The sequence below is a fragment of the Poeciliopsis prolifica genome, unplaced genomic scaffold, assembly GCF_027474105.1.
Source record: "Poeciliopsis prolifica strain line A6 unplaced genomic scaffold, Auburn_PproV2 SCAFFOLD026, whole genome shotgun sequence".
Classification (NCBI taxonomy): Eukaryota; Metazoa; Chordata; class Actinopteri; order Cyprinodontiformes; family Poeciliidae; genus Poeciliopsis; species Poeciliopsis prolifica.
In genome coordinates, this window is record NW_026562401.1 from 3,476,279 (window position 1) to 3,488,943 (window position 12,665).

At 39.9% G+C, this 12,665-nt stretch overlaps 2 protein-coding genes across 4 annotated transcripts; both read right to left on the reverse strand.

The window, feature by feature from the left end:
- Positions 1 to 4: 4 nt before the first annotated feature.
- On the reverse strand, positions 5 to 2,317 carry s100t (S100 calcium binding protein T). Of its 3 annotated transcripts, XM_055047684.1 has the most exons (4): positions 1,927 to 2,317; positions 1,337 to 1,372; positions 939 to 1,101; positions 5 to 826 (listed from the first exon to the last, which is right to left on the reverse strand). In XM_055047684.1, exons 3-4 carry the CDS (start codon positions 1,098 to 1,100, stop codon positions 665 to 667), a joined length of 324 nt encoding a protein of 107 aa, XP_054903659.1. In that variant the 5' UTR covers position 1,101; positions 1,337 to 1,372; positions 1,927 to 2,317; the 3' UTR covers positions 5 to 664. The 3 variants fall into 3 exon arrangements, with proteins under 3 accessions (XP_054903659.1, XP_054903658.1, XP_054903660.1); XM_055047683.1 differs by lacking the exon at positions 1,337 to 1,372 and having other exon boundaries at positions 1,927 to 2,308; XM_055047685.1 differs by lacking the exon at positions 1,927 to 2,317 and having other exon boundaries at positions 1,337 to 1,738.
- Positions 2,318 to 5,312: 2,995 nt separating this feature from the next.
- On the reverse strand, positions 5,313 to 11,612 carry si:ch211-105c13.3 (uncharacterized protein LOC325758 homolog). The gene is made up of 3 exons (XM_055047686.1): positions 11,479 to 11,612; positions 5,801 to 5,924; positions 5,313 to 5,715 (listed from the first exon to the last, which is right to left on the reverse strand). Exons 2-3 carry the CDS (start codon positions 5,918 to 5,920, stop codon positions 5,560 to 5,562), a joined length of 276 nt encoding a protein of 91 aa, XP_054903661.1. The 5' UTR covers positions 5,921 to 5,924; positions 11,479 to 11,612; the 3' UTR covers positions 5,313 to 5,559.
- Between the last annotated feature and the right edge of the window lie 1,053 nt (positions 11,613 to 12,665).

Below are 12,665 nucleotides of genomic sequence, written 5' to 3' on the forward strand. Positions count from 1 at the left end.
CATGAGCCTTTAACTATTTTAATCAACCCTCAAATCACAGCAGGTGACTGCTCATAATAATAATAATGTACACTTTGTTGGTACTGCATTAGCGTTTTCAAAATCTCAGTTCTAAAATGATTTCAAACGCAAAGATTAAAATAAAAATAAAAGTTAAAATATATAATTACAGAGTAAAATGCATCAATGATGATTACTGCAATTGGATCTACACACATTCTTGTATGACAACAGGAATTTGACTTAAATCTGTATATAAACATATTTAAACTGTTGCTTTTTTGATAAACCAGGGAGTAATGCTGCCCCCTGCTGTCCATTTGCATTTGCTCTCCTTTTTATTTCGTGCTGCAATACAACAGAGCCGAGAATGCACGGTTTAAATTAATGTTTATTTCCAGGGGAAGAAACATTTAGCTTGGAGCTGTATCAAAAAGTAATTCAAGAAAAAGGACCGCAAGAAATGAAATGAGAAAAAATAATCCCGTTTACAGTCACAATGAGGAAAAAAGAATAAAATAAACAAACAAGCAACTATTACAGCTCAGGTCAGTGTGTTTTTGGGGTGTTTTTGCACTTCAGCTTCGTGACAAGATGTCTGTTGCCATTTCCCCGCAGGAGCGTAGGGGTTTTGTGTTTGCAAGAGCAGATTTGTAAGAGCCGCTCACTTCTTCTCTGCCTTATCATTGAACTCCAGGAAGAAGTCGTTACAGGCTACAGTTAGAGCTCCAACCAAGATGACAAACTCGGTGAAATCGACCTCTCCATCGTTGTTTGAATCGAGGTCTTTCATGACCTTATCCACAGCCTCTTTGTCCTGGGCATTCTGCATTTGTGAGGCAAAGGGAGTCAAATATGCATCAGCTGTTTTTCAGCTGTAATATATGTATGCATGGGTGTGTGTGTGTGTGTGTGTGTGGCTGCATGTGCTTTCTTACCCCCAGGTAGGTGCCGAGCTCCGTGGTGAGCAGCTCTTTGAGTTCGGCCCTGCTCAGCGTGTATTTATCCCCCTCATTTCCAGAATATTTGTGGAAGGTCTGGATCATCAGCTGCATGGCATTCTCCAGGGTGGAGGCGTTCTCCGAGTTGGGCAAAGACATTCTGGAAAGGAACAAAGCAGAATGGGTTGGAGATGTAGCAAAGACGGTCTAAGTGGTGCTCTCTCAGGTAGAAAAAAAAAGTCAAAAGCAGCAGCTAAAGTTTCTGCCTGCAGCATGCAGTCTTTGCTTTCTCGATATTACTCAGAGATAAAAAAAAATTAAAATGCTAAACTGATGGAGGAGTAAAAGCATTCTGTCACTGAATAAGCTAAACTGATATGAGTTGGAAACAATACCTAGAGGTGAGGCCTGTTTCCTCCCTGTCAGTTTTCCTGGTAAAGATAAAAAACAATCTTCAATTAATGTGCTGCCATGCTGCAGAGTATGGACCTCTAAAGGTTTGTGTCAGCCAGTTGATATGGGTGAAATCAAACTCTGGCCAAACAACAAGAAGAAGAGATGCACTCAGAGGCAACCTGATCCGCCTTTTACTTTAGCTCAAAACAGCAGATACGAGTGTAAGGTCTTGCCTTTCTCCAACCTGCATCACCTCTAACCTGTAAGAGGCTCATTCTGACTACTGCATCAGTTTTTTGCTTACCGATGCACTTTCCTTGTTGTGGAAAGCGCGAATCTGCAGCGTCAGAGATGAATAAAGAAGCATTTTGCAGTAGCTTTAGACACACTGTTGACCATAATATGAGGATTGCAGACTTTTCATGAAAAGAGAAAAAGGGTGAAAGCTAATTCTGTGCCTGTTTTTGCTTTGCAACGAAAAAAAAAAAACAATAACTGTGCACGATATTCATAAGATGCATTTCTAAAAATGAACTTTTTGTCATATGAAGGGAGATCTCTAATGCCAGAGACCTTGTTTGGTTCTTACCTGAATGAAGATGAAGCTCTGGCTTGATGGCGAGGTGCAGACGGAGGAGGCGGTAGCGGCTGATGGGGAGGCTCTGGACGACGGCGCCTTAAATACAACCCATTTACTCCACCCAAACCACCTCTCTCTCTCCTTCCACCTGTTGCCCCATTGCATCTTCTCCACTCTGACTTCTCTGTTTACGCACCAGACACCTGTCATACTTCAAAGACCCACCTGCCGCTTGTTCCTGAGCTACTTGGACATTTTCAGTGAAATACTGAATATATACATTTCAGAAAATTAGAATATCATTTAAAAAGGTGCTTATTTCACCTATTCAAAAAGTAAAATATTATGAAGATTTCTTAGATTGAATGTTTTTATTTTTATGCCTTACAGATTATGCAAATCCAAAATGAAGTTTTTCATAAGATTCAAATATTAAATAAGACCAATGGGGAAAAATACAATTTCTCAGACTACCTCAGTGAAGATTCTTGACAGCACAGTTGCCCAGCAGCCAGTCACCCTCCACATTGAGGTCATTACTGAAGAACCTGGCTGTTCACAGAGTGTTTTTAGAAACCATATAAATGGAAGGTAGAAGGAAAACATGTGTTTAAGTTCTTGACAGAATAGTGAAGTAAAGCTAGTCAAGAGTTTTGGGGAGATTCAGAAATTGTGGACTTCAAATGCTGGAGCTTCAAGAGCTTCAGCGATCACATTTTGTTACACTATTCCTGAATCAGGGACAATGGATTTGTGAAAAAGCACTGGAGTGTTGCAAAGTGGTACAAAATCCTTTAAAAAAACCCCAAAAACACACATAATCAAAGTTGATCAAGGTAGAGTGTGAAGTTTCCTCAATCAGTGACAGCTTGAGGTCTCATGTCATAAAATAGGTTTTTTCTGAAGTGCATTGTCAGTTCAGTCATCTGGACCCTTCTGGCGTTTCATGGATCCCTCTGCTGAAAAACCTGGACTTCCTGCGGATCACAACAGAGCCATAGGCTGGCCGCCTCAATGGCGCGTTGCATTTATTTAGTAAGTCATGCAAAGCAATCGTGAATTTCTGGGAGCAGATGCTGCACATCATTTGGACACAGTGTTTTGGCAGGTTGACACTTCTGTTAAAAATCCACTTTTGATTGGTCTTAGGTAATATTCAAGTTTTTTCAGACATTGTTTTTGTGTGGTTTTTATTAGCAGTATGTTAGAATCTCTTTAACATATGCGTTGCTTTTAGAGTTTAGTTACTGAAATAAATAAACTAATCCATCATATTTTAATCTATGATGCACCTATTACATAAGTGAATTTGTATTTGTAGTTTAAACAGGTATTACTCCAAGCAGTGAATTTAATTGTTTGCAGGTGACGACTTGGTTTCAATATGCAAGTCTGAAGCATATTTTTGAAATATTCATACCTTTGTTTATGATAACCTGCAAGTCCAATAGGATTTTCTGAACACAGTTGGCTTTTGTCTTCAGATGACTTGTCAACTGTTCACTGATGATTTATAATAAACACAGTAGTTTATCCTGTTGTGTTGTGCAACCCATTTGACTTTCATGCCAAAACAAAGAAGGGAGTTCTAAGCTAGTTAACGAGCCAAGATCAAGATAAATAACTTCATAACCTCTGTGTTTGGGTGATTGTGTGTGGACGAGGTGTTCGCAGAGGAAAAGGGGGTGGGGGGGAAATGAAGGGGGGGATCATGCCTGATATAGTATCCAGCTGGATTAGTGCAGCACTGGTGAACAGAGCCATTGCACCTGGCAGCCATACAGAGAAATCCCCATACAAAACCATCACACAAAGAGAGGACATAACACACATGAATACTTTAACAAACACCTTCATGCCCCAAACTCCAGGGCGCTTTATGTTTGAGCAAACGGCATGAAAATAAAAGCTTAACCACAGTCACTTTTGAACGGGAACAGAAACATTCTTCAAATAGTCCACTGAAGGCACCTTTCAGCAGGAACAGAAACATACTCTTAAACGGTTCAGATCACGAATCCTCCTCACTTCAGGTGACTGTGTTATAGATAGCCGACAGCATGCAATGCACGCAAGGTCAAAACATTGATGCCGAGGTGCTTTTATTTTAAACAAGCCATGAAATTTATTTTTGATTGTGCAGTTTTGGTAGGGGCGTCATCTTGCTCATGCGTCTCTGCCGAAGGATATTGTGTCAGTGAGTGGGGTGGTGTGGTGTGAGCTCATGCTCCTGCACGCCATAATATGTGGATAGTGTTGCAAAGAGGCAGGATGGGGCACAATAGGAAGCATACTGTGTGTCAGGATCTGGTTGCAGCAGTTCATGCATCTAACGGCCGGTGAGTCTGGCTCGTCAGGGAATTCACAGCTATATTTAGCAAGTGCGGCAGGTAAGGAGAGGGGAAGATACGCAGCGAGGCATTATAACCTATCAGACAATGTGGCGAGAAACTACAGTGTATACAGCATCCTCAGTGTTTGCCTGCATCCCTGGTACTAATGTGTGAAAAGCACTAAGTTAATATTTTAGTGTAACATAATCTCACAGTAAAACATTTTGGGAAAAAAATAAAAAATATAATCTCCAATTTGAGCTCCAAAGCTCTAGTGTTAGCAATTCATCTCTTCTTGTTTGTCTTATTAACAAATATGCCTGAAAGTGAAGGAGCCATTTTTCTTTAGCACTCCTTAATATGGGTAAGACAAGAAAACATGTTGTTCCGTTAAAGCACATATGCGATGATCTAAATAAGTCAGGGAATGGGTACAAGAAAAGAAGAGTGAAATGTTTTAAGCAACAGACCGAGACGCAGGTTTATGTTCCCATCACCTTCTGTGAGCAGGATGGTGACAAATCAGAGGACTGTGGAAAAGAGTGACATCTTGGGCTTAACATTTCTCCAAAATAGGCAGAAAAGGTCATTTATCAACCGGTTGTTTAGGAGACATACAGAAAATATATCCCACCATCACACCATAATGTGGATTTTCTAGCAGATGCTGGGATTTGACCCTTGAATATGAGTTTTGGTCAGATGAGATACAAGGTGGTAAAGGATAAACCATCTAAATAATTCCTCCGAAGACAAGAGTATTGATGTCTTGGTAAGAAATAAAACGTTTTTCTTTTCTGTTCTTTTTTTTCCAAGTAGCTACGTATCAGCCAGTTCATTATGAGGCAGGGAGTGAAAAATTATATAAACATAGGTACAGTTTATCATATGAAGGAACAAACGCTTTTTTGTATTTCTTATATAATTCATGACATGCTGATTATGTAGTTAAGATACTTATTCATTCATTAAGCAATTTACTTGTTGCTGTATTTTTGCCCTCGAATTCAAAGTAGAAAACGATAATGTGTAAAAAAAAAAAAAAAAAACAATACATTCCACTCCAGTTTTAATACAAAGCATTTATTTTTTACTCATGTTTTCTTTAAACGGTTATACAAAAGGACCAACTGAGAGAACTTTAATGTATAAAAGTGTGAAGATTAACTTTTTTTAAGAAACATTGCAATTCAGTAAAATGACTGTTGACTTCTGATAAAGAAAAAAGTAAACGCAACGGCTGGAATGTTTTGATTTTAGAAAGAAGAGGGTGTGCTTTAGTTTGAAGATCTTGTGAAGACCTCTGCTCCTATGACGAGTTTGCTGTTGGTTCACTCTTGCTCTGACTCATACTGTTGGCAATGTAGCCAATCAGAGAGAGATATTCCTGGAAGTCGACTTTTCCGTCGCTGTCGGAATCCAGGCCCTGCTGCATCTCCTTGATAGCAGAAGAACTGTTTGTGTCCTGCCATGTGGGACGCAATGAAACAATCTGGGTTAAACGGGTTCAGCTGTGATGCATAAGAGCGACCAGTTGCACGTGCTCTCACCTCCATGACGCCACTCAGCTGGCTCTTGACCATTTTCTGGAAGGTTTTACTGTCGAGGCCCTCTTTCCCTCTGGCAGAACTAAGAAACGTTGTCACTATGGTCTTAATGGCTGACTCCATATCTCTAAAATTAGGAAAGACAAGGGCAGAGGAGGACAGCTGAGTGTGGGGAAGTGACAAAGGAAGATACGGTCATATCTCTGACTCCCAGACTCTCAAACATTGGGCCTTTAAGTGGAGCTCTTGGGAATTTAATTAAAAGAGGCTATTTTTACAGCGCCTTTTTTTTGCATATTGCCAAATTGTAACGATAATGCAGCAATTTAAAAGCCCACGAGAACTAGGGCTACACATCCTCTGTTTAGATCACTGCATTTTTAAGTCAAATGGTCCAGACTAAGGCCCAACCCAGATCCAGTTGATAATCTCTCACTGAATGACTTAATAACTGATTTTTGTAAAGGCCTACTTCGAATGTGACTGGCCTACTTTACATAGAAAAGGAAAACTAGACGTGCAAAACTGGTAAACACAAAAGATATGCAGCTGTAATTGCAGTGAACGATGGTCCGACCAAAATTGACTTATGGGGACTTGATGAAAACGCATGCCACACACCTTTCACATTTTTATGTAAACAACCAAAGAATTCAAGGCATTTTCCTTACATTCAGAATATGCACAACCTTGTGTTGGACTGTTATATCGGCAGAGAAATATGTGACAAGATTCAGAAAGGTTTTTGTTGCACTAATGGTGTTCATCCTGTTAGAGCTGAAAATGTTTAATTTCTCACCTTCATTAAGGTAAGTTTTAAGTAGATTTCCATTTTAAAAAAACATCAGGTGAGAAGTGAAATAAAAAATATAGATTCAAATAGAATCAAATGAGAGAGGCTGGCAGAATGGCAAGATGTCAAACAGCTGATATAACTTTTTATTCTGTACAGTTACACAACATTTTTTCATAATTTAAGCACATTTTTAAGCACTTACAACTAACAAAAAAAGTTAGAAGAATACAAAACAAAAAAATAAGGTTGCACAACTGTGGCACAGCTAAGCTTTGCTTTATATAAGAAAGATGGGAAACACAAATTATGCCAGCACAGAGAAGAAAACAGTGAGTGAAATGAAGTGGGAGTCCCTGAAGGTAAAGCTATGATCTCTGGCAGGAGATATTTGATCTTAAAATAATAATAATAATAAAAAAAACGACTCCAGGCTCTGAAAGTTCAGATTATTCCTTCCTAATACCCATCTGCTGCAGCACACCTCCACATACTCTGCAGCAAGACATGACTCACACTGTTCATGTACGACTAATGAAACATCTCTCATCTGGTCAAGGAAGCGACCTGAACGCAAACCCATTGCTCTATTTGAAGGAATCTAAACCAATCCTTAGATACCAAGCTTTCCATGAAGCTCCTGATATGCATACATATTATTTGGACACAGAAGTTTTGATTCCAGCATGCCGCTGCACCAAAAGAATGGATGTCTCCAAATAAGATAGCGATGATGAAATCTCATCCATCTCCTACAAGTTCAGGATCTTTAAGTTGCTCATGCTGGAGCGCCACTGTGCTTTTCTGGGACACCTGAGCAGAGCGAATTATTACCAACACCTGTGCAACCCCCCACCCTCACCACAGTGACTAATTGCAGCTGGAAACAGTAGCTCCTGTTTCACAACACTCTGCACAAATGAAGGCAGTAATGAGAATATTTCAGCAGGACTGCTGACAGCAAATGAAAAGCTACGTTGAACCTCTGTGAACTTTACCAGTGAAGTAAAAACGATATTCTACAGAAGCAAGCAGGGGCACAAATCTGTCTCGTATTACAGATGGCGCGTTGCTGGTGTTAATTTATGAAGGTGACCCAAAACATCATATGGTTCACCCACAAGATGCAAATAAACATAAAGAAACGTCGGTGAAACTAATGAGATGGGATTATATATACATTTATTATCTGCAGATCAGCCTTTCATGAAATTGGCATCATCTTTTGAAGAGAAATGCATATGAACTTTTTCCAGATGTTGCATTATGACTCAACAAATTTATTTTCCAGTTAAGTATTTCAATCGAAGCTTAGGACAAATGTCTTGCAGAGAAATCCAGGGTTTTTTGTTTTTCCAACATTGTCATGCAGGCCAAAATTTAATCTTATGTGTCTATAAAAACTCCTTTACTTAAAAAAATAATACACATATAACTGCTGGAGCTCACAAAACTTTTTGGTAAACCTCCAAAATTAAAAAAAAAACAACAACCCAAAAGTCTAAACATGACATTTCTGTCCCACTTGATTATTTAAGTTCGTTTTCTTTTAGAAAATGTGTTGACGTTTAAAAAGAGGCTTGACTGTTAGGTTTAATGTGGATGTGGGGGTTTCCTTCACAAAAACTGAGCAACAGAAAAAGGAGCCGCTCACAGCTGCAATCAATTAAAACTAACTGCTGTTGGTGAAGTCGACTGGAGCGACTTTAGAAAATAACAACCAAAGCGAAGCCATAAACTTCTGATGTCTTGCATGGAGGACTATGGAGTCTGACTGAAACAACAACATCGTCAGTAATGATGATGTTTTCATGCTAAACACGAGCTGTGGCTATTTTTTTTTCAACATTAGAACGGCTTGTTTGCAACAGGAAACGAAGCTTTGCGTGTAATGATGACAGTAATCATCGTTACACACACAGCTTCATTTCCTGTTACTTAAAAGCAGTTTCCCAAATAGAAACTGCAAAAATGACAAGACAAAGAATGTTTAAATACTGCATGTTGTTTAGCATGGCACTGAGCATAGGTTTTTATGTAGGATAGTTAATCAGGAAGACTTCCTGCCTCATCAAAGCACCTTAAGAAGAACTTCATGCCAACTGATCAGATTCAAACGTGTTTTAATTGTTGCATTCATGAATGATGACAAAATTTCACTTAATGGCTTTTGCTTTTAATCCAACAAAGTCATAATAAATGTCAAAGTGAGAGATAAGTTTTTTTTCTTTTTAGTAAATACAACCTGTCATTAGAGTAACAATGCGTTTGTTTCTGTCTGTATGTTTAGTGTCATTACTGAAACGCTAACCTCCACCTGTCTTAATCTGTGACAGGTTTCCCTCCAGGGTTGTTGTTTTTTTTTTTTTAAATGAAAGATAGTTCATTTCAGGGCACTTAACTAAGTCCCTGCCTCTTTAAGTGGTGAACTATAAACATTACTATAGTTTTAGTCCTTGCAAAATAATCCTCAAGCTAATTCTTGCGCAACAACAGCTTGGAAAAATGCTGGAGACACTTGAGTCGAGTTGATCAGTATCAGCAGAGTGGAGTGAGGCTGCTCTGCAAGATTTCCAGTGTGTATCGGAAACTACCCAGAGGCCACGGCATGAGTGATGGTGACGGATTCCTGGGGCGACGCCGTTGGGAGTAACCGTAGAAGCTGCTAGATCCTCTATCTGACACAGATGCCACACCTTAATACTTACACTACACCTACATTGATACACGCGTACACAAATAGACAATAACGCACACACATCGTTAGAAGGTCAGCTTGGACTTCTGCTGCATTAACCTAATTAGCAGGTGAGTGAGAGGCAGCAGCCAAACCCTGGGTTTAGTTTCACCTCGACATACAACGCGCACACAGCTGACCAACCAGCAAGTAAACATCCATCATCAGCATGCTGCTTATTATTATTTAATAAGCTGCTATGAATGTCCCGACACCTTCTTTACATCCTTCACAAACCAAACAGCAAAGATGACTGCACACTGGAGTGTGCGTATCAGCATCCGCGCAAATTAAATTTCAGCACGATGGGAAACATTTAACAGCAAGACGTTTTGAGTCAAGGTGGCAGGATGACAAAAAAAAAAAAAAAAGAAGAAAGACAGGAAATGTTGGGAGAGAAAAAAAAAGTGACCTGCAATGGTCAGTTTTTGTTCTAAACGCATAAGGGGAAATTTTGAAGGTTCCCCTCGGCACATATTCACTCCGACTCAGAGTGTGTGAAGATCAGAATGACTCGTGGAATAAATGCTGGTGTGGAGCTACAATATTTGTTTTATTTGTACCGATGATTCTGTTTAGGGGGAGTTTGACTCTTTAGTGTCGGCTTAGTGGACGTTTCCAGCACATGTTAGTTCAGAGATTCACAGTCTACGCTGGTCCTTCTGTGAATTGAGACTGCAAATATACATGTTTCCTACACTCAATTTATTTCAGAGACATAGAGTTGAAGAACAAGCAACACGCCTGATTCTCAGATCTGCAATAAGTAGTGGGCCAAAACTCCTTCACAGTGATGTGACAGAATCATAGCTGGTTACGTTTCACAGTTAACAACAGATGCTGTTGCCAAGGTAAAATGAAGTGATTAGGTGTGGCGGGAAAATTACATTTTCACATCAAACAATTCACAGTATTGACTGTTGACTTTCAAGTCACATTGAAAGGTTTGCAATTTTACAAAAACATATTGCTAAATTTTGAATGAACTCCAGATTTTCCTGATTCTTTCTTCTCTTTAATGACGACGTCTACTGGTTGAGAGCATGTTGGCCAAATATTCAAGGCTATGAAGACTGATTTGATATAACTCCAATTCACATCAATTGTGTTTCCACAGTTCTATTATATTATGATGAATAGATGATTCCTTACATTAGTACTTAGAACGTGTGAAATTAAATGCAAGGTGACAATTTTCCCCAGCTGTTATTCTGTAAAGCTCAGGCTGCTCTATGTATGTAAGCAGTTCTGAGCCGATTTTATTGTTTCTTGATTGATGCATTACAATAGGCGCTCATAAAAAGACTCCACCATAAATGTGCAGCAGGTGATGACTTACTGTGTACATAAGAGCTGCTATGTTCAGGCTGGTTCGGTGACTCATGTTGGTCCAGCTTGTGCGTCTGTTCGCAGCCACACTTAATGGGCTGAAAAATGAACATTTTTTTCTCTTTAACTTTTTTTTTTCGGATATCTCTGAAGATCTTAAACACACAACCTGCACAGATCATCCGCCACTTCTCTTGGGGAGGTGGAACAACAGGGGGTTGTCAATCCCAGTGACTGATCCGCTCCACCCAGTTCAGGTTGGTTTCATTAAGGTGTGACCGCCCCACCTCCTGCCTGTCAGCGGTCAGCTCACTAACTACACCAGACCCGGCCCGGGCGAGCTTCAGCACCGGGATCTGATCAAAAACTAAATAATTCAGGCTGATAAGAGACTACACACGGATCTCGACTGAAGACAACATGGGCGCAGGAAACCACGGTTCTGATGGTTCTGGCGGTTCTGGACGGTGTCTGTCGTTTCAATTCAACCTCAAACTAATCTTGACAATTTGTCAAGCGATTGGGGGGGGGAGAAGAAAGGGACACACACACACTGGCAGCGAATGAATAAATAAATAAAAAAGGGTGAGTGGAGACTCCGGTTTCTGTGGAAGTGTAAAAGGAGTTGGAGTTGAATTACTAACGAGGGGAAAACAAGCCCCTCGCTGTCACCACAACAGACACTCCCAAAGAAGATGGCCTGGAGATTTTAACAGACAGAAGAAGAAGAAAAAAAAGCAGCCTGGAATCTCCGGGAAAGTCGCTTTAATTAGAAATAAAGTTTTGCGCGGCACGAAAAGCCCAAAAGAGAGCAGGACTCACCTTATAGGCGCAGCGAACAAGAAGCGGACTGAAACTCTCGGCTCTCTTTCCTTCTTCCAGATCCTCCTCACCGGATTGACGGACGGCGCATATCTTTTCCGTGATTTAACCTCCACTACAGCTAACTTTTTTTCCTTTTTTTTTCCCTTCGTTGTCACAGGGCGTGTGCCTGAGAGAGGAGGAATGTGGATTTAGGCGAAGCTTCAACTCTTGTTTCAAGCAACACTTTCGTAATAAATAAATAAATAAAAAGGAAAAACAAAACAACTAGTATAATTCACGGAATATTATCTGCCTTATATCTCTAAAGCATCCTATGTCTTTTTTTTATCTAGTTCAATGTAAAACCATGTTTGAGCTCGCGCACAGATGTGCGAGCCACACCCTGAAACTGGGAATAACCCGACCTACATAAACAACCCTTTTTATTATTTATTTATTTGAATTGTTTTGTTTTTTTTTTTTTTGTTTCAAACATGAAGACCTCGTCTCGTCTCATTCCGTCACCTCTCAGTCCCGCAGAGGCAGAGAGGGAGGTGATGTTTTCCAGGAATCAACCGAGCCAAGGGCCAAAAGCCAAGAGCCAAAAGCTCACACAGAGCTTTTTTCAGACAATGCTTTTCCCACCCAGTTACTTTAATGACAGGCTTGTGAGCACATGTAGCTGGGAGTGAGTGTGTGTGTGTGTGTGTGTGTGTGTGTGTGTGTGTGTGTATGCGTGTGTGTGTGTGTGTGTGTGTGTGTGTGTGTGTGTGTGTTGGGAAATGGCAAAGGCCCATGTCAACTGGTACACAGGCAGAGAGGGAAGACTTGATCATTTCATGTTTCTCACTTGAGTCTCCATCTGGAGCCTGTCAGTGTTTTCACAAATGAAACATATATAGGTTTAAATTCAAACACATTGCATCTGAGAGAGTCAATGATCCAGTTAAGTTCAAAAACGTCTGCATTTAAGAGTTTGAACCATATTTGGTCAATAGAGTCCAGACTTCTGTAAAGTATCTCTTTAACATCAAACTAAATCGTAAAACCTAAATAAAATCTCAAAATCATTTCAATCCCCTTATGAAAAAGTGGTATCAAATTGTGCCACGCCTTCTGATTCATTTAGATTTTGCAGCATGTAGATAGATTTTGGAGGGCAATAATAAACATCAACCATTAAAACTATGTTGTTGTTTTTTTAA

Coding starts and splice junctions, on each gene's coding strand:
- si:ch211-105c13.3 (XM_055047686.1), bottom strand. CDS start 5,920: ATGGAGTCAGCCATTAAGACCATAGTGACAACGTTTCTTAGTTCTGCC. Junction 5,716..5,800: donor AGCTGAGTGGCGTCATGGAG/GTGAGAGCACGT, acceptor CCCACATGGCAG/GACACAAACAGTTCTTCTGC.
- s100t (XM_055047684.1), bottom strand. CDS start 1,100: ATGTCTTTGCCCAACTCGGAGAACGCCTCCACCCTGGAGAATGCCATG. Junction 827..938: donor AGCTCGGCACCTACCTGGGG/GTAAGAAAGCAC, acceptor TCACAAATGCAG/AATGCCCAGGACAAAGAGGC.